This window comes from Oncorhynchus mykiss, chromosome 23, assembly GCF_013265735.2.
Source record: "Oncorhynchus mykiss isolate Arlee chromosome 23, USDA_OmykA_1.1, whole genome shotgun sequence".
Classification (NCBI taxonomy): Eukaryota; Metazoa; Chordata; class Actinopteri; order Salmoniformes; family Salmonidae; genus Oncorhynchus; species Oncorhynchus mykiss.
Genome location: NC_048587.1, coordinates 47,871,802 through 47,893,974, shown reverse-complemented (window position 1 = coordinate 47,893,974; position 22,173 = coordinate 47,871,802). Strand labels below are relative to the sequence as shown.

The 22,173-nt window shown below is 43.7% G+C and overlaps 1 protein-coding gene across 1 annotated transcript in view; it reads left to right on the top strand.

Annotated features, from left to right (window-relative positions):
- The first annotated feature begins 4,663 nt into the window (after positions 1 to 4,663).
- The window catches only part of LOC110502890 (protein shisa-9B-like), an 88,210-nt gene continuing 70,700 nt past the window's right edge, over positions 4,664 to 22,173 (top strand). Inside the window, exons 1-2 of the mRNA XM_036959909.1 lie at positions 4,664 to 6,851; positions 7,684 to 7,790. Of these exons, the coding sequence (XP_036815804.1) occupies positions 6,310 to 6,851; positions 7,684 to 7,790 (649 nt within the window). The 5' untranslated portion in view covers positions 4,664 to 6,309. The remainder of the gene's footprint in view (positions 6,852 to 7,683; positions 7,791 to 22,173) is intronic.

Sequence of the window (22,173 nt, the reverse complement as noted above, 5' to 3'; positions counted from 1 at the left end):
TTTTTTTTTTTTTTGTATCTGTTGTCCCATGTAGTGAATCTGTTATTCAATGCGTTTGTATGGGCTCATAGCAGTAAGGCCAAACAAAATGTTGAATCAAATCCTTTTTTTATATATATTTTTTGATACTTCAAGGGGTCTTACAATTCTAAATCAAATAGCAAATTGATCCTTTGTATGACATTCTTAAAACAATTCCATATAGCTTTGTAGAACCCCTCCCCTGGCTTAGACATGGCTTAAACTGTTAAGTGCCAAAAAATAAGGGGTTAAATACATGTAAAAAATGTTTCCTGATCTTTCTTATATCTTTCAGACAGTGGCGACCCGTCATTCAGAGCACGTGGGGCAGAGCTCCACCTGTTTGAGCCCCACATTTTTAGCAAAAATTTAAATAATTATATATTTTTTGGAGCTTGTCTGTTTTGCATGTTATTTTGGCATTAATACAGTGGGGCAAAAAAGTATTTAGTCAGCCACCAATTGTGCAAGTTCTACCACTTAAAAAGATGAGAGGCCTGTAATTTTCATCATAGGTACACTTCAACTATGACAGACAAAATGAGAAAAATAATGAATTTATTTGCAAATTATGGTGGAAAATAAGTATTTGGTCAATAACAAAAGTTTATCTCAATACTTTGTTGGCAATGACAGAGGTCAAACGTTTTCTGTAAGTCTTCACAAGGTTTTCACACACTGTTGCTGGTATTTTGGCCCATTCCTCCATGCAGATCTCCTCTAGAGCAGTGATGTTTTGGGGCTGTTGCTGGGCAACACAGACTTTCAACTCCCTCCAAAGATTTTCTATGGGGTTGAGATCTGGAGACTGGCTAGGCCACTCCAGGACCTTGAAATGCTTCTTAAGAAGCCACTCATTCGTTACCCGGGCGGTGTGTTTGGGATCATTGTCATGCTGAAAGACCCAGCCACGTTTCATCTTCAATGCCCTTGCTGATGGAAGGAGGTTTTCACTCAAAATCTCACGATACATGGCCCCATTCATTCTTTCCTTTACACGGATCAGTTGTCCTGGTCCCTTTGCAGAAAAACAGCCCCAAAGCATGATGTTTCCACCCCTATGCTTCACAGTAGGTATGGTGTCCTTTGGATGCAACTCAGCATTCTTTGTCCTCCAAACACTACGAGTTGAGTTTTTACCAAAAAGTTATATTTTGGTTTCATCTGACCATATGACATTCTCCCAATCTTCGTCTGGATCATCCAAATGCTCTCTAGCAAACTTCAGACGGGCCTGGACATGTACTGGCTTAAGCAGGGAGACACGTCTGGCACTGCAGGATTTGAGTCCCTGGCGGCGTAGTGTGTTACTGATGGTAGGCTTTGTTACTTTGGTCCCAGCTCTCTGCAGGTCATTCACTAGGTCTGTGTGGTTCTGGGATTTTTGCTCACCGTTCTTGTAATCGTTTTGACCCCACCGGGGTGAGATCTTGCATGGAGCCCCAGATCGAGGGAGATTATCAGTGGTCTTGTATGTCTTCCATTTCCAAATAACTTTCAGTGCAGCAAACTCTCTCCAGAGGTTCAGTGAGGATCTTTGAATGATCCAATGTTGACCTAAATGACTAATGATGATAAATACAATCCACCTGTGTGTAATCAAGTCTCCGTATAAATGCACCTGCTCTGTGATAGTCTCAGAGGTCCGTTAAAAGCGCAGAGAGCATCATGAAGAACAAAGAACACACCAGGCAGGTCCGAGATACTGTTGTGAAGAAGTTTAAAGCCGGATTTGGATCCAAAAAGATTTCCCAAGCTTTAAACATCCCAAGGAGCACTGTGCAAGCGATAATATTGAAATGGAAGGAGTATCAGACCACTGCAAATCTACCAAGACCTGGCCGTCCCTCTAAACTTTCAGCTCATACAAGGAGAAAACTGATCAGAGATGCAGCCAAGAGGCCCATGATCACTCTGGATGAACTGCAGAGATCTACAGCTGAGGTGGGAGACTCTGTCCATAGGACAACAATCAGTCGTATATTGCACAAATCTGGCCTTTATGGAAGAGTGGCAAGAAGAAAGACATTTCTTCAAGATATCCATAAAAAGTGTCGTTTAAAGTTTGCCACAAGCCACCTGGGAGACACACCAAACATGTGGAAGAAGGTGCTCTGGTCAGATGAAACCAAAATTGAACTTTTTGGCAACAATGCAAAACGTTATGTTTGGCGTAAAAGCAACACAGCTCATCACCCTGAACACACCATCCCCACTGTCAAACATGGTGGTGGCAGCATCATGGTTTGGGCCTGCTTTTCTTCAGCAGGGACAGGGAAGATGGTTAAAATTGATGGGAAGATGGATGGAGCCAAATACAGGACCATTCTGGAAGAAAACCTGATGGAGTCTGCAAAAGACCTGAGACTGGGACGGAGATTTGTCTTCCAACAAGACAATGATCCAAAACATAAAGCAACATTTACAATGGAATGGTTCAAAAATAAACATATCCAGGTGTTAGAATGGCCAAGTCAAAGTCCAGACCTGAATCCAATTGAGAAAACTGCTGTTCACAAATGCTCTCCATCCAACCTCACTTGAGCTCGAGCTGTTTTGCAAGGAGGAATGGGAAAAAATGTCAGTCTCTCGATGTGCAAAACTGATAGAGACATACCCTAAGCGACTTACAGCTGTAATCGCAGCAAAAGGTGGCGCTACAAAGTATTAACTTAAGGGGGCTGAATAATTTTGCACGCCCAATTTTTCAGTTTTTGATTTGTTAAAAAAGTTTGAAATATCCAATAAATGTCGTTCCACTTCATGATTGTGTCCCACTTGTTGTTGATTCTTCACAAAAAAATACAGTTTTACATCTTTATGTTTGAAGCCTGAAATGTGGCAAAAGGTCGCAAAGTTCAAGGGGGCCGAATACTTTCGCAAGGCACTGTAATTGATTACATTTAATAAAGCCACATACAAACATGGTCTCTTTTTTGTTTTCTTGAGTAAGGGAGCTCCAAAAGGCAGGTGTTTCAGTCTAGCTCAGTACTTTCTGTGGTGCTGTGGCAAGCCAGCAGAAAATACGGAGCGTTGTGCCGTGATTGTCTCAGTGTTCTGTCACTCATGGGGACACTACGTCACTGCCTAGTGTAGAGTGTAGAGCTCAAAAATTCAAGCCCCTTGGGTGCTGTCATAGAGTTACATTAGAAGTGCCCATCCAAGAAGTTTCAAGGTCATTGGACAAAGATAAAATGACATCAAATACATTATATATACAGTAGCTTTGACTGGACTGATCATGTCAACATCATACTTTCAAAATCATAGCTAGCAGTCATCATCATTAATCAAGTCGACAGTCTAGTGGCAAATCCTATATAATCCTTGTCATATGAAGATAAATAATTAAGAGAAATTATAAATAAAACGTATCGGTGCTCATTGACCATTGGACATAAAAATTACACAACAAGTTGGAAATCAGAAATTCAACATTGAGTGGTTTGGAATGAATCAGTGGCTAACTGCAAGCATTGCAAAACAATCATTAGCCTGCTATTCAGTGGAATGGCTGTGTGATCCCAAATCTAAGATTAAGGGTCTATATTCCTAGCTTAAAATTATAAACATTTAACATTGACCATGCTGTCAATGAAGCATGATTTGTGCCGTGCCCAAAACAACTGTTAAGTCAGAACTGCAAAATCTGACTTTAGTGAGTTCAAGACAACTGGGATCTCGGGAAAAAACGAGCTACGTCTGGGAAAATATGTTTTGAACTTTCATCCAACTCTGAATTGTAAATTGGGAACTCTGGCCTCTTTCTAGAGCTACGACCTGAAGATCACTTTTTTTCCCTCCAGGTTCCCAGTTGTCTTGAAATCACTATAAATCCAGAGAATCTCACTTTGACGAAGTTTGACGACAAAATGTGCCCACGAAGGACTGCCGCGCCACCTTTCTGTGAGCACAGCACAACAAGTTGAGTCCAAAAATGTATTTTATTCTGCTGCATTAATGATGTAACATGCCAGGGAGATATGTATACTGTAGCTAAGAAAGTGTATGTACTAAGTGTATGTTGTGTAGTAAACTGTTAGTAGCCCATGTGTCTAATAATTTGGTCTATTTTCACCTCTTAATTTTGCCTACTATTCTGACTTGATGGTGCACATGTAGCCCATAACCTGCTTTTGAGAAATGTAATCATCGAATATTGTAAAAGCTTTCATTGTCTGCTTATATGCCTCCTTTATTTATCCTACGGTTCTGCCTTGGTGTACATGGAGAACACTGTAAGAACGGCCCATGTTCTGAATTCTGTCATTGTACATTTCAAAAGTGCTGAACAAATAGTTATATTGACTACGCCCATCCTAGATCGCTCATTAGTGTCTTAATTCGAAATGACAGATTGCCTCTTATCCGCTTGTTGTCCCAGTATGGCATAGTTTGTCAATTGTCAGTAGAAACCACATTTGTTTAAGCAAGTCAGCCATATCAGCTATGTTTTTCAAAAGGCAGTAAATGAGCCTGAATGAATTGTTTCGCTGCCAGACAAGGCTCCACTGTTAGCCAGGTGTAGCAGTGGTAAGGTGTTGGGACTGCTGTTGGGACAGCTTTATGTAGGCCCTAACAGTTTGTGGACACCGTTTGTCACCATTATAGTGCAATTAATGTATTGTTTAGTGTTGTGTTGTGTAGTGGCTTTGCTGGCATGCATCCCAAACATTTATTTTTTCCCCCACCAAGATTTACATGCTAAAATCGCCACTGCTCTCAGATATAGGACAGACACTTCAGAACTAACTTCCTTTAGATGTTTTTAGTTGTTCCATGTCATTTACGTGTTATTCAATGCGTTTGTGTGAGCTAATAGCGGTAAAGCCAAAAATATTTTTTCAGAAAAAATATATTTGTAATACTTTAAGGAGTTAAAACGTTAAATAAAATAGCAAAATGATCCTTGGTATGACCTTCTATGGGTTAAGGCTAAGGTTAGGGTAGGGATGTCCCACGACCCGAGATAGGACTGACCATCATTTTTGTTTAGCAGCAGTAGTTACATCTGCGGATTAATCTTGACTTTCTCCGCATGTGTCCCAATGGCAATCACCACGAGAGCATGTATGAACTTCTACATTATAATTCTAAACTAGCTCTTGCACACGCTATTTCTGTCTCCCCCAGCTCTGTCGGTTTCTCCCATCGACTTATTTAGCCTGGTTTAGTGTTGGGGAGTTGGCAATCAGGTCCATGGACAGTGCGACTTGTTGAGCAAAATAATTTCAGCACCATGGACAGCTCGAGCAGAAAGACGCTAATTTGCCCTAATATAGACCTATCCATGGTTCTGCACAGTATTTTTTTTAAAGATGAGGTGAGCTTTAATCAGGTTTAAGACATTGCGTGGAATGTGATAGCATATGGTAAATATGCATTACATATAATATAAGGGAATGAATTCCTAAAGGAAAAAGACTACATCGGCAGAACTTTTCAGGCATAGAAAATAGCATTTAGTGATGAATATAAAAACGTCTCTGGGTATGATGACACTGTGCTTGGAACGACACCATTGTATGTGTGGACCATTATTCAGTCCAGTGAATAGAAGTATATACCCAACTTAATTTCATTAGCCTACCCATTTTTTGTCTTGCGTAGCCTATGCTTCTCATGCTGGAAAAACAACCACCCTATAACGCTCTCTCTAATCTCATTTGGAAGTTACCATAACCGGAATGTCTGCATCCGTGACCATATTTTGTCCGTGCACAAATTATGAGAAATAAATGAATTGCTCGGCAGCACAACTCGACCCATATTTCCTCATGTGCGTTTTGGGCTGTCACAGATTCACCGTCATTGTTTAACAATACATGAATCTCTCTCTTCGTCGGAATGCCTCCTCCCCTACTCGCTTTGCGCACCATGCTCTCTCCCATCTCAGGTCTGATTTGCTCACCCGCGCTCAAATAGCTTGTGCAGTTCTATCTCCACCGACTCCCATGCTTGCAACCGCGCTGATGGGTTTGAAAATTTAAGTAGCCTAGTTTTGATAACGTCATGGAGATAATTTTCTAAGAACACATGTAGAGAGATTGTGCTCTGAGGAACAATTCTGAGGAGGACAATATCTATATACATTCAACGTTTTATTTTGAAAAAAATAACCGAATGATTTTCTATACCTTCATGGATGACGAGAACATTCGTGAAAACTCTCACCAACACGGATGGTAGTGTTCTCTAAATTGGATATGTGTTTCTGGACTTTTATAATACCAAGACTGTGCGCTCTTCTTCTTCGAGTCTCTTCTTACATGCGCTAGAGAAGCTGAAATGAAGGGGTGGAAGGACAGCACAATGAGGGGCAAATACTTTATACTGGGTTACTTGTTGGTCAAAGTTATGGCGCTGGTCTGCAAGGCGGACGGAGAACCAGGACAACTGGAGGGCTTTGTCATGATGACGACGTGCAACGGATCCAGGGAGGATGAGGGTGCAGGCTTCTCGGAGCCCCCACACACGGAGGACAGGTGTCGGGGGTATTACGATGTGATGGGCCAGTGGGACCCGCCGTTCGTTTGTAAAACGGGCGATTATCTGTACTGCTGCGGCACCTGTGGCTTTCGGTTCTGCTGCTCCTACAAGACCTCGCGGTTGGATCAGAGCACCTGTAAAAACTACGACACTCCGGTGTGGATGATGACAGGTCAAACCCCGTTTAAGAAAAACGACCTTCGGCACGACCCCACCAAAGATAAAACTAATTTAATCGTGTATATCATCTGTGGAGTAGTGGCTATCATGGCACTTGTTGGGATATTCACCAAACTCGGCCTGGAAAAGGCGCACCGACCCCAGAGAGAGAATATGACTAGGTGGGTTTCTGGGGTCCTGCTACCGTTGAGCGTGCCGCGATCTTCTTTGTTGTGCATGTTTTCAAGGAGCTTGCTTGGTGCTCACATGTAGGCTAGAGCGCGCGCCACAATAATATTTGACTCTTGGGTTCTAGCCTCACGCTTGCAAGGTTTATATTGGCAAACTGCGATAGGCTAACTCATTCTAATAGCGTTGTCGCTGAAATAAGAAAGCTAGGATATCATCTAAACTTATTTTTTGTTAACATTATAATACATATAAACCAATCAATGACTTTTACGCGCACAATACACGCTTCTTCAATGGGTAGAAAGTAGCTGTCATCGATAGTTTATTAATTGGACTAGATTGCATAATGTCATCACCTGTGTGGGCTGCTTGCCTGATTCATTCGCAGAGAGCGCGGGGGCGTGTGTCTCTTGCAGTGGATAGCCACATGCTCTCCGCTCCGCAACATGCGCAGGCTATTCCTTTATTTGGAGACCTTTCTCTAACATTGAATCAATAGCTCCTATTCGTCTTCTTTATGAAAATGTCTTACTTATTCACTGAGATTTATATTTTTCTAATTAATGTGGAACCCGCTCACTCAATCAAACAGTTAAATTAACAAATTCATATGAAAATGTTGCTTTATATGGAAGCAGAGATGCAATATTTTATATTATGTGATCATCTTGAACTAGGTGCCCTGTGCACACAACTGTGCAGCGTTGAAATCAAGCGTTATGCACGGTTCTTCATAGACAACGAAAAATATGTCCTGTCTGGCTATTTCTTACATCTGGATAAATGGCAATCTCTCTCTCTTTTTCTATCTTTCTCACACAGGGCTGTCCAGAGTGTGTTACAGGTCGGTTGTCCAGGTGAGCAGTTCCAGGGGGAGGACACCCTCGCCATGCACGCACAGAACTATGACACAAGGGCCAACAACCTCCGTAAGTTTCACACTTTCTGCCCCTATAAGCAGAGGTTTTTGGTGGTATGGTTGTGGACTGAAGGGTTGGTCATGGAGGCCCCAAACAGACAATAGCAAACATAATGTGGGCAGGTTGCATATTGTACACAGACTCTCAATTAAGCATTTGGTCTCTGTAACGGTATAGGTTGTAGCCCTTGTATCAAAGCCAGGTTTATTTGTTTCAAATGTGGCATTCATTTTATAATCTTAGATGTATTCATGTGGAGGGAAACAAACTGCTTTCTGCTTTGTAAATCCAGTGATAATTTACTTTTATTTTTGTCCCATGCCTACATGATTCAAGATGTGTAAAAAGGAGGGGAGAGAGAGAAATAAAAAAAAGAGAGAGAAGAGGAGAGAGAACAACACAGCAGTGTGAATGGCATCTATTTCTGTTGCGTCCCGTGGGCTGCAACCACAGTTATAGGCTTTGTATTTGAACACAGATCAACCAACTCAGAAACACAGAAGAGTCTTAATCTGGAGTATTTAATACACATCTGTTGTACTACTGATTCTGATTCCAGTATGATTATATCACCCCAGTTTGTGACTGGATGTGTTTCGACCTAAAAATTAAAAAATGATCCCAACACAAAGCAAGTGGCACATCTAAGCCCCCTCCTACTTGAAAGGATGTATTTTAAGACATACTGACTGAGACCATGAGTGTAGCTGACAGTGCTGTTGTTAGTGGAATTTGTTCTATTTTCTTGATTCTATCAAACACAATCAGACTGACACACCTTATCATCCGGTTTGACGGTACTGGGCTCCTAACAGCTCTCCTTCTAATCACTTTAAAGTAGGGCCCTTTGTCTCTAATGTCTTCTGGGGTGCTAGTTTCGGCTGTCATCGATTTATATCTATAAATAACTGCCACTGATGCTTCGAAGAGGCAGATGTACCAGGTCTACCTGGCAATGAAAGTTTCAGCCTCAAGGGATCTTTCCTGGTTAAAAAATGGCTGTACACTGAGTGTATAAAACATTAGGAACTCCTACTCTTTCCATGACAGACTGACCGGGTGAATCAATGTGAAAGCTATAATCAGTTATTGATGTAAGTTGTTAAATCCACTTCAATCAGTGTAGATGAAGGGGAGGAGACAGGTTAAAGAAGGATTTTTAAGCCTTGAGACAATTGAGACATGGATTGTGTGTGTGTGTGCCATTTAGAGGGTGAACGGGCAAGACAAAAGATTGAAGTGCCTTTGAACAGGGTATGGTAGTAAGTTTGTGTTAAGAACTGCAATGCTGCTGGGATTTTCACTCTGAACAGCTTCCCGGATATATCAAGAATGGTCCACCACCCAAAGGACATCCAGCCAACTTGACTCAACTGTGGGAAGTATTGGAGTCAACATGGGTCAGCATCCCTGTGGAACGCATTCGACACCCTGTAGAGTCCATGACCCAACCAATTGTGGCTATTCTGAGGGCAAAAGAGAGGAAGGTGGAGGTGTGCTCAACTCAATACCTGGGAGTCCTGGCTGGGGAAATGGTGATTATTAGCAATGTGGAATCCTGCTCCCTGAACCCTTTAGTCTTAGGGCTTGTGGGTAACCATGTGGAATGTTATTAACCCCTGTGATCTGATTAGATCCCCAGAGAGGCCCCATATTGGTTTAGAGGTCTCTATCAGCCATGAGACGGATTTATCATAGAAAGAGGTATGGATGGAGGGATGATGGGGTGGGGGGTAAAAGTGGTGTGGTTCATGTGGAGTGTGGATGTATTACAGTATTTGTCGAAGATAAATTAAAGGGAGAAGCTAAATCTTGTGAGATGCCGATTGAGGTGAAACACACTACTGTTCAAAGTTCGACTGTGTACGTCTCTTGTTGATCACATTCTATTTTTAGAGCAGACCATCTATTGATTATAGCTTATGGCCAGATTGCCCTGTTACTGGCAACATCAATAGATCCCATCTTAGGTGTCCTCACCCAGCTTTGGAGAAAAATGCCCAGGGAAGTTTGTATGGCTGATACTCATAACAATCCCTGTTTCTACAGGGCAATGGCGGATAACAGCTTGGGATTAGCTACTTTCTCCACCAATCATTTTCTCCAAGCACCTCTTAGTGTAAGTTTAAGACAAGACTAGAACAAGAGTTTGTTCCTAACATCGTTTTGACAGCATGTGACAGCAGTTTTGACAGCATGTGGGATGTTTTAATGTGTAAAAAACATTTACCATGTATTGCACATGTGAGATGTCTCACAGAACACATCAACAAGTAGCTAATACATCAGATCTCATTATGTTAGACCCCATGAAGACTGGGGCCTCTGCTACAGTTTAGTCCTGAACCAAGCAGCCCTCCTATCCCCTGAACAAAGCTGCCCTCCTATCCCCTGAACAAAGCAGCCCTCCTGTCCCCTGAACCAAGCAGCCCTCCTGTCCCCTGAACCAAGCAGCCCTCCTGTCCCCTGAACCAAGCAGCCCTCCTGTCCCCTGAACCAAGCAGCCCTCCTGTCCCCTGAACCAAGCAGCCCTCCTATCCCTTGAACCAAGCAGCCCTCCTATCCCTTGAACCAAGCGGCCCTCCTATCCCTTGAACCAAGCGGCCCTCCTATCCCTTGAACCAAGCAGCCCTCCTGTCCCCTGAACCAAGCAGCCCTCCTGTCCCCTGAACCAAGCAGCCCTCCTGTCCCCTGAACCAAGCAGCCCTCCTATCCCCTGAACCAAGCAGCCCTCATATCCCCTGAACCAAGCAGCCCTTATATCCCCTGCTGGGCTGGTGATCACAATTTAATGTAATCTCAAAACTATATACTTTTTTAGAATTCTTAAAGAACTCAAAATCCTGTGTCTCTGAGACTTCAGCATCAAAGATGGAGTGAGAGATGGAAATAAAGTGGGAGAGAGACACAGAGAAGGGGAGAGGGAGAGAGAGAGAAAGGGAGAGAGAGAGAGAAAGGGAGAGAGGATGACATGTCAAGACTGCACTGATCCTCTTTGACAATGTTAACAGTTAAATATCTTTTGAGTGACAAAAGTTGACATACTGCAGGCAGAATTTAACCTCGTTTACATCTGTGAAGGGTAGAGTGTCATACAAACTATATGAAACCACTGCTGCTTCTGGTAGGATTGCAAAGAAAACGTTTTTTGTTTTGTCATATTGTCAATCAACCTGAACTCTTGAGGTGGGACATTGAGAGAAACAGAGGATAGAAATGTATTATTGAGAGCCCCAGAAAGAGGGCAGGGTAGACTTTCCATCCATTGGCTGACTGAGACAGTGATCTGTATTCACAACTCATGTTCACAAAGATAATTACCTGCCTAGCGGTTATAATCTTCCGCTATACATCTCCAGATATGCATTAAGCACTTATTATATTTAATAGGTAATTGCTTCGAGACCACACAGCATGAAGAAAGACTCTGTCTGCAAAACAATCTCCACTCTAGAATTACTCTAACCTCATCTACTGTTTATTAATTATGCCAAAATGGATCACCTGCAGTGGTGTGTGTGTGTGTGTGTGTGTGTTGCATGTTTGCGTATGTGTGTGGTGTATGTGTGCAAGTGGGGGTGCGAGTGTGTCTAAAATGTAACGCTACTGCTGGGTTTATCAGATCAGAGTTTTGCTGAGAGGCACAACTTCACCCTGACCTCTAAGTCACCCGTCACCGAAGACTCTTGTCAGTTCTTATCTGCAACTCTTCCATCCTGACCCCTTCACAGACAGGCATCCAGGAAGCGGCCACAGACAGGCATCCAGGAAGCGGCCACAGACAGGCATCCAGGAAGCGGCCACAGACAGGCATCCAGGAAGCGGCCACAGACAGGCATCCAGGAAGCGGCCACAGACAGGCATCCAGGAAGCGGCCACAGACAGGCATCCAGGAAGCGGCCACAGACAGGCATCCAGGAAGCGGCCACAGACAGGCATCCAGGAAGCGGCCACAGACAGGCATCCAGGAAGCGGCCACAGACAGGCATCCAGGAAGCGGCCACAGACAGGCATCCAGGAAGCGGCCACAGACAGGCATCCAGGAAGCGGCCACAGACAGGCATTCAGGAAGCAGCAACAAACAGGCATCCAGGAACCAGCCACAGAGAGGCACAAAGCAAATGAAAAGAAAGAACATTGTAATTTTCCAATCAAGGTGCAGGAACAGGAGCAAGCTAAGGATAAAACAAATATTCAGCGACTCTAGGGAGGACAATAAGAGTTCACATCAAAATAATTATTTATAATAGGCATAAAACATAATCAATAAAAAATATAATTATAATATGAAATTCCTTTGTCCTCCTAAGAGTTTCATAATGTTTTTGAATCTACAGACTGACCCAGGCCCAGACACGCTCCTCCCGGGCCTCGTTCCTGTGCCCTTGCTTAGGCTAATTACCCTAATGTGGGTCCTCTCAGCAGCACCGGAGATCGATTAGGCCTTGTTCATTAGGGCTGTGGGCCTCCCAGCCTCGTCAGATGGATCTGATTGACTAGACACAGTAATCAGCTCATTCAGACACACGGGGAGGTTGGGACTCACTGCTCCTTGGAAGAAATAGAAGTCAAGTAGAAAACCGAGAAAACAGAAGAGACAAAGTTGAGTAAGGGAAGTAGAATAGCCAAACTGTTGAAATGCTTTCAGAGATCTATCTAAGGATATTTACCATGAAGGTCCCATGTATGTCCTGATTGTCCTCCATCTGACTGATTACTGGACTTGGCCTTAATGTATGACTCGGTTCATATGTATAATTGTCCATCTTGTTGTCATGGTGTAATAATAAAATAAGCTGTAAGGAGTCTATATCTTAGTAGGGTATAATCAGCAAACTTCCCTCTCTCCTTGCACCACCCTGGGGAATACTAATCGGTTCATTTACAGCCAGAGACTCAAATCAAGTGTTTTACAGGTAATTACTTGTGTGTGTGGAGTGGGTCGAACTGAGTGCAAGTGAATAGCCTATCATGTCTTCAAGGTAGCGAGTCATCAGACATTTATACACTATATATATTGATCACACGCACTGGAATATGTTTCGGTCAGCCTCAGAGAACAACATCAACCTATACGCTGACTCAGTGAGTGCGTTTTATAAAGAAGTGCATTGGGGATGTTGTACCCACTGTGACTATTAAAACCTATCCTAACCAGAAACCGTGGATGGATGGCGGCATTCGTGCAAAACTGAGAGCACGATCCACCGCATTTAACCATGGAAAGAAGTCTGAGAATATGACTGAATATAAACAGTGTAGTTATTCCCTCGCAAGGCAATCAAACAAGCGAAATGCCAGTACAGGGACAAGGTGGAGTCGCATTTCAACAGCTCAGACACGATAAGTATGTGGCAGAGTCTACAGGAATTCACAGACTACAAAAAGAAAACCAGCCACGTCACGGACACCGACATCACGCTTACAGACAAACTAAACACCTTCTTTGCCCGCTTTGAGGATAATACAGTGCCACCTCCAATCTCTCTGTGGCTGACATGAGTAAAACATTTTAAGCGTTTTAACCTTCAAAAGGCTGCTGGCCCTGACGGCATCACCAGCCATGTCATCAGAGCATGCGCAGACCAGCTGGCTGGTGTGTTTATGGACATATTTAATCGCTCCCTATCCCAGTCTGCTGTCCCCACATGCTTCAAGATTGCTACCATTGTTCCTGTACCCAAGAAGGAAAAGATAACTGAACTAAATGACTATCGCCCCGTAGCACTCACTTCTGTCATCATGAAGTGCTTTGAGAGACTAATCAAGGATCAAATCACCTCCACCTTACCGGCCACCCTAGACCCACTTTAGTTTGCATACCGCCCCAACAGGTCCACAGACAACACAATCACCATCACACTGCACACTGCCCTATTCCATCTGGACAAAAGGAATACCTATGTAAGATTGCTGTTCATTGACTACAGCTCAATATTCAACACCATAGTACCCTCCAAGCTCATCATCAAGCTGAAGGACCTGGGCCTCAACCCCGCCCTGTGCAATTGGGTCCTTGACTTTCTGACGGGCTGCCCCCAGGTGGTGAAGGTAGGAAACCACATCTCCACTTCGCTGAACCTCAACACTGGGGCCTCACAAAGGTGCGTGCTCAGCCCCCTCCTGTACTCCCTGTTCACCCACGACGGCGTGGCCATGCATGCCTCCAACTCAATCATCAAGTTTGCAGACGGCACAACAGTAGTGGGCTTGATTTCCAACAACGACGACGCAGCCTACAGGGAGGAGGTGAGGACACTCGGAGTGTGGTGTCAGGAAATCAACGTCAACAAAACAAAGGAGAGGACCATGGACTTTAGGAAACAGCAGAGGAAGAACCCGCCTATGGTCCACCCACACAAATGGTCCACCCACACAGATAGTGTGGTGAAGAAGGCGCAACAGCGCCTCTTCAACCTCAGGAGGATGAAGAAATTTGGTTTGTCACCCAACATCCTGACAAACTTTTACAGATGCACAATCCAGAGCATCCTGTTGGGCTGTATCACCGCCTAGTACGGCAACTGCACCGCCCTCAACCGCAAGGCTCTCCAGAGGGTGGTGCGGTCTGCACAACACATCACCGGGGGCAAACTACCTGCCCTCCATGACACCTACAACACCCGATGTCACAGGAAGGCCAAAAAGATCATCAAAGACATCAACCACCCGAGCCACTGTCGGTTCACAACTACCATCCAGAAGTCAAGGTCAGTACAGGTGCATCAAAGCTGGAACCAAGCGATTGAGAACCAGCTTCTATCTCAAGGCAATCAGACTGCTAAACAGCAATCACTAACTCAGAGGCTGCTGCCTACATCGAGACCCAATCACTGGCCACTTTAATAAATGGATCACTAGTCACTTTACACAATGCCATCCTAATAATGTTTACATGTACAGTGGGGCAAAAAAGTATTTAGTCAGCCACCAATTGTGCAAGTTCTCCCACTTAAAAAGATGAGAGAGGCCTGTAATTTTCATCATAGGTACACTTCAACTATGACAGAAAAAATGAGAAAAATCCCGAAAATCACATTGTAGGATTTTAAATGAATTTATTTGCAAATTATGGTGGAAAATAAGTATTTGGTCAATAACAAAAGTGTATCTCAATACTTTGTTATATACCCTTTGTTGGCAATGACAGAGGTCAAACGTTTTCTGTAAGTCTTCACAAGGTTTTCACACACTGTTGCTGGTATTTTGGCCCATTCCTCCATGCAGATCTCCTCTAGAGCAGTGATGTTTTGGGACTGTTGCTGGGCAACACGGACTTTCAACTCCCTCCAAAGATTTTCTATGGGGTTGAGATCTGGAGACTGGCTAGGCCACTCCAGGACCTTGAAATGCTTCTTACGAAGCCACTCCTTCGTTGCCCGTGCGGTGTGTTTGGGATCATTGTCATGCTGAAAGACCCAGCCACGTTTCATCTTCAATGCCCTTGCTGATGGAAGGAGGTTTTCACTCAAAATCTCACGATACATGGCCCCATTCATTCTTTTCTTTACAGGGATCAGTCGTCCTGGTCCCTTTGCAGAAAAACAGCCCCAAAGCATGATGTTTCCACTCCCATGCTTCACAGTAGGTATGGCGTTCTTTGGATGCAACTCTTTGGATGTCCTCCAGGATTCTTTGTCCTCCAAACACGACGAGTTGAGTTTTTACCAAAAAGTTATATTTTGGTTTCATCTGACCAAATGACATTCTCCCAATCTTCCTCTGGATCATCCAAATGCTCTCTAGCAAACTTCAGACGGGCCTGGACATGTACTGGCTTAAGCAGGGGGACACGTCTGGCACTGCAGGATTTGAGTCCCTGGCGGCGTAGTGTGTTACTGATGGTAGGCTTTGTTACTTTGGTCCCAGCTCTCTGCAGGTAATTCACTAGGTCCCCCCGTGTGGTTCTGGGATTTTTGCTCATCGTTCTTGTGATCATTTTGACCCCACGGGGTGAGATCTTGCGTGGAGCCCCAGACCGAGGGAGATTATCAGTGGTCTTGTATGTCTTCCATTTCCTAATAATTGTTCCCACAGTTGATTTCTTCAAACCAAGCTGCTTACCTATTGCAGATTCAGTCTTCCCAGCCTGGTGCAGGTCTACGATTTTGTTTCTGGTGTCCTTTGACAGCTCTTTGGTCTTGTCCATAGTGGAGTTGGAGTGTGACTGTTTGAGGTTGTGGACAGGTGTCTTTTATACTGATAACAAGTTCAAACAGGTGCCATTAATACAGGTAACGAGTGGACAGAGGAGCCTCTTAAAGAAGAAGTTACAGGTCTGTGAGAGCCAGAAATCTTGCTTGTTTGTAGGTGACCAAATACTTATTTTCCAAAGAGCTCAGTGACTTTCAACATGGCATCATCATAGGATGCCACCTTTCCAACAAATCAGTTCTTCAAATGTATGCCTGCTAGAGCTGCCCCGGTCACCTGTAAGTGCTGTTATTGTAAAAAAAAATGTAAACGTCTAGGAGCAACAACGGCTCAGCCACAAACACACAGCAGAGTGCTGAAGAGCGTAGCACATAAAAAATTGTCTGTTTTCGATTGCAACACTCCCTACCGAGCTCCAACCTGCCTCTGGCAGCAACGTCAGCACAATAACTGTTTATCAGGAGCTTCATGAAATGGGTTTCCATGGTCGAACAACCGCACACAAGCCTAAGATCACCATGTGCAATGCCAAGCATCAGCTGGAGTGGTGTAAAGCTCGCCATCATTGGACTCTGGAGCAGTGGAAACACGTTCTCTGTTGTGATGAATCACGCTTCACCATCTGGCAGTCCGATGAACGAAGCTGGGTTTGGTGGATGCCAGGAGAATGCTACCTTCCCGAATGCATAGTGCCATCTGTAAAGTTTGGTGGAGGAGGAATAATGGTCTGGGGCTGTTTTTTTATGGTTCCATTGAAGGGAAATCTTAACGCTACAGCATACAATGACATTCTAGACAATTCTGTGCTTCCAACTTTGTGGCAACAGTTTGGGGATGACCCTTTCCTGTTTCAGCATGACAATGCCTCCGTGCACAAAGTGAGGTCCATCCAGAAATGGTTCTTTGAGATCGATGTGGAAGAACTTGACTGGCCTGCACAGAGCCCTGACCTCAACCCAATCGAACACCTTTGGGATGAATTGGAACACAGACTGCGAACCAGGCCTAATCACCCAACATCAGTGCTCGACCTCACTAATGCCCTTGTGGCTGAATGGAAGCCAGTCACAACAGCAATGCTCCAACATCTAGTGGAAAACATTCCCAAAAGAGTGGAGGCTGTTATAGCAGAAAAGGGGGGACCAACTTCATATTAATGCCCATGATTTTGGAATGAGATGTTCGACGAGCAGGTGTCCACATACTTTTGGTCATGTACTGTATTACTATGCCCATCTACTCTACATCCATGTCATTATGATACGTAGGGATAAAAATATGAGCATTCCTCCTTTTGTGTCTTTTGAGTAGGTGGGAATCCATAGAATTTTAATTGAATGTTACAGTGAGTATCATATTGTACAGTTTAATTCATTTGATTTCATTAAGATGTTCACAAACATTAGGATTATGTGTTTAATCTGCTAAAGGGAATTATTTTTTCCAGATGTCCTCTGATTTGAAATGTCTTAAGTTGTAATGTTGACAGCTACGTCACCTGATACTAATACTTAAGGAGGGAAATTATTATTGATTGAGACTCGGTGTTATGATGCATATGGAATACATCAATATAGCTCATACTGAAAAATACACTTGTCTTGATGACAAAATTCTCCTCTGTCAAAAAATATATTGTAATGAAGGGAGGAAAATTTGAGAGTCATTCTAACACTATTTAGCATCTGTATGTGGCTACACAGTAGTATTTAGCATCTGTATGTGGCTACACAGTAGTATTTAGCTTCCCAAACATGTGCCAGAGTTAGTATTTAGTTGCCCTAACATGTGGCTGTGCTACACAGTAGGAAATCCCCTGTAATCTCTTGTATTGTTAGAGGTTTCATCATATTTTCACTGAGAAAATTTAATTTGAATATTCTTTCTTTAAAATTATTACGTTGATAAACGCCTCTGTATGTAGGTTGGCATTGTAAAATTGTATTGTGAAGAAAGGCTATACAGAGTTTTCATGTTGGTTCAAATCTCTGACCCAACAGAACCTCCTGCGAATTATGGTACAATCTCTCTGTACACGGACGGAGATGTTTGGCTGAGAGAGCGAACAGGCTGTTTTGGGTGGGGGGCCCACAGCAACAGATCAGTCATGTCCCAAGGCAATAACCTTACACACACACACTCCCTCAGGACATGCCCTTGGGGCAGGCAGCAGATTCGTTTGGCTAACTGACTAGCGCCACCAGCAATGTCATATTACTGGCAGGGAGACCGCCAACTGAGAGCACATTTTGTGATGTACCACCACCTTCCCTCTCTCTTAATGCACCTCTCTATGGATCTCCCTGTCTGCCTCCTGGGCTCTGGCCCTGCCCAGGGAACTGGGACATGTGGTGGCTGTGAGAAGTGCATCACGGAGCTGGACACATTCACAGGTCTACTGCTGAACTGGTCTGATCTGGTCTATCTATTTAGGATTGCTGTTTACACATACTGAATCCTGCTGCTTTCTGGGTTTTGGTTTTGTCAGACTTTTATAATTAGCTTGCAATGGATTTGAGAAGCATTGATTGTAGGGATTATTTGTAAGTTATGCTTTACTTTGTTTTGAAGTTTGACCTTTTTGATTGATGTTTTCAATGAACAAGTTGTTTCTTTCATCAGTCGTGTATGATGATAATACCTGCCAGGAAACATGTTTTACAATTAACCCGCTAGAGTCTGACATGCTGACCAGACCACTCGCGCACCATCGCGCACGTCTTGATTTTGTCCACCCACACCAGGCGTGATCAAGACACAGGCTGAAATATCAAAACGTCGAAAAGCATCACACATTTATGGCAATTTAGTTGGCTAGCTGCTGTTGCTAACCAATTTTGTCCTGGGATATAAAAATTGGGTTGTTATTTTACCTGAAATGCACAAGGTCCTCTACTCCGACAATTAATACACAGATAAAAGGGTAAACCTAGTTAGTTTCTAGTAATCTCTCATCCTTCAGGCTTCTTCTTCTTTGTACTTTATATGGCGGTTGGCAACCAACTTTACGGTGCATTACCACTACCAACTGGACTGGAGTGTGGACCCCAGTTCATCTTTCAATCACCCACGTGGTTATATGCTCTTAAAAACCAATGAAGAGAGGGAAGAAACAGGACTTTCAGCGCATCAAGCGTCACAAATAGAACCAAGTTCTATTTTAGTGCCTGGCTACGCAGATGCTTGTTGACGCTCGCGAGCAGTGTGGGTGCAATGATTGAATAACATTTTACATTGCGAGTGGTGTGGTCAGCATGTAAGCCTGGTGTGGGTTCTGCTAAGCTAACGTATTGAATTGTTTTAAGATGGTCATACCAAGGATCATATATACAGGAAAAGGAGGACCGAGCATGCCCCCATTCTCATTGACATGGCTGTAGTGGAGCAGGTTGAGAGCTTCAACTTCCTTGGCGTCCACATCACCAACAAACTAACATGGTCCAAGCACACCAAGACAGTCGTGAAAAGGGCACGACAAAACCTATTCCCCCTCAGGAGACTGAAAAGATTTGGCATGGGTCCTCAGATCCTCAAAAGGTTTTACATCTGCACCATTGAGAGCATCCTGACGGGTTGCATCACTGCCTGGTATGGTGACTGCTCGGCCTCCGACCGCAAGGCACTACAGAGGGTAGTGCGTATGGCTCAGTACATCACTGGGGCCAAGCTTCCTGCCATCCAGGACCTCTATACCAGGTGGTGTCAGAGGAAGGCCCAAAAAATGGTCAAAGACTCCAGCCACCCTAGTCGTAGACTGTTCTCTCTGCTACCGCACGGCAAGCGGTACCAGAGCGCCAAGACTAGGTCCAAGAGGCTTCTAAACAGCTTCTACCCCCAAACCATAACACTTCTGAACAGCTAATCAAATGGATACCCAGACTTTTTGCACCCCCCTACGCTGCTGCTACTCTCTGTTATCATCTATGCATAGCCACTTTAATAACCCTACCTGCATGAACATAATTACCTCAACTACCTCGACACCAGTGCCCCCGCACATTGACACATTGACTCTGTACCGGTACCCCCTGTATATAGTCGCGCTACTGTTATTTACTGCTGCTCTTTAATGATTTGTATTTCTTAATTTATTGTTTTCTTTTTTAGGTATTTTCTTAACTGCATTGTTGGTTAAGGGCTTGTAAGTAAGCATTTCACTGTTGTATTCGGCGCATGTGACAAATAACATTTGATTTGATATTTGACTTGTAATTTTAGGAATCCTTTATTTATCCCCAATGAAACACTGAATCTGGCCTTACTGCTAATAGACCATCGAAACATGAAATAACATACATGGAAAAACAGTCAAACAAAACAGACCCAAAGGACGTTTGTTTTGAAGTGTCTGTCCTATATCTGACAGATCAGGATTTTTTTCTGTACACATATACCCCTTTTTTGGTCACTAAACTACTTCCAAATAGACTGAGTATACCAAACATTAGGAACACCTTCCTAATATTGAGTCGTCCCCCCCCCCCCCCCCACAAATTACATCAATAAGGGGTCATAGCTTTCATGACATCATAGAATGCATAATATCAAAGACTTCCATACAACCTTAGCCTTCAAAATAATCATCTCTCTACCTAGCTTGATCTGTTATAATATTTAGATAATATGATTATGATCTGTTATCATGTTTATCATTCCCTTCACTCTGTTCATACATTCTTAGCATTTTTTTGCTATCTAGAACCAAAAATGGTTATTCAGCTGTCCCCATAGGAGAACCCTATGAAGAACCCACTTTGGTTCCAGATATAACCCTTTTGGGTTCCATGTAGATCCCTTTCCACAAAGGGTTCTACCTAAAACCAAAAAGGGTTCTCCTATGGGGACAGCTGCAGAACCCTTTTGGAACCCTTTTTTCAAAGAATGTAGATGTGTCTGTGAACCTGGTGATTCTCATGGAAATGCTGCTAGTTTCTCTGCCCTTTTGTCATCCACTGTATTTTGTCTAATGCATATATGCAAATGCACCAGTTCAGGATCTCCACAGATGACACGGATCATGTGCACTCCGTCTGGGATCATGCAGAAAACCAAACAGTTATGAGTTTCTGTTTATTGGATCAGCCATCAAGTCAAGATTCAGTGTGATATGATTACAGGTGATTGATAACTGTATCTAACACTGTCACATCGTACTGTATCTAGCACTGTGACATATTGGCACTTTTTGACTCAGCCATTGTTTCTGTCTTGCCAGTATGTTAGTCTTTGCGACGTGACAGCAAGTTTCCCCTTGGGGATCAATCAAGTCTGAATCTGTCTGTCAGTATGGCACACTGCAGAATACTCCCTTCAAACCCTACTTTTAAAGGTGTTCAATATTTTTTCATAATCTCCTTTTCTTCAAAGTGAAACATGCATCATTCAACATTTCCATTGTCTGAACATGCACAGACTAAACTCATGCAGGCAATAAGTACCACTGACTGAAACAGAGAGGACAGACTGGACAGAGAGTGACTGAACCAGAGAGGACAGAGAGTGACTGAACCAGGGAGGACAGACTAGACAGAGAGTGACTGAACCAGGGAGGACATACTGGACAGAGAGTGACTGAACCAGAGAGGACAGACTGGACAGAGAGTGACTGAACCAGGGAGGACAGACTAGACAGAGAGTGACTGAACCAAGGAGGACAGACTGGACAGAGAGTGACTGAACCAGAGAGGACAGACTGGACAGAGAGTGACTGAACCAGGGAGGACAGACTAGACAGAGAGTGACTGAACCAGGGAGGACAGACTAGACAGAGATTGACTGAACCAAGGAGGACAGACTGGACAGAGAGTGACTGAACCAGAGAGGACAGACTGGACAGAGAGTGACTGAACCAGGGAGGTCAGACTGGACAGAGAGTGACTGAACCAGGGAGGTCAGACTGGACAGAGAGTGACTGAACCAGGGAGGACAGACTGGACAGAGAGTGACAGAACCAGGGAGGACAGACTGGACAGAGAGTGACTGAACCAGGGAGGACAGACTGGACAGAGAGTGACTGAACCAGGGAGGACAGACTGGACAGAGAGTGACTGAACCAGGGAGGACAGACTGGACAGAGAGTGACTGAACCAGGGAGGACAGACTGGACAGAGAGTGACTGAAACCATGCTCAAAGGGATATTCAATGGTATATTCAATGGGATATTCAATGTCTGCTTTTTTTTTGTTTTACCAGTCAACAAATAGGTGCCCTTCTTTGGAAAGCATTGTAAAACCTCCC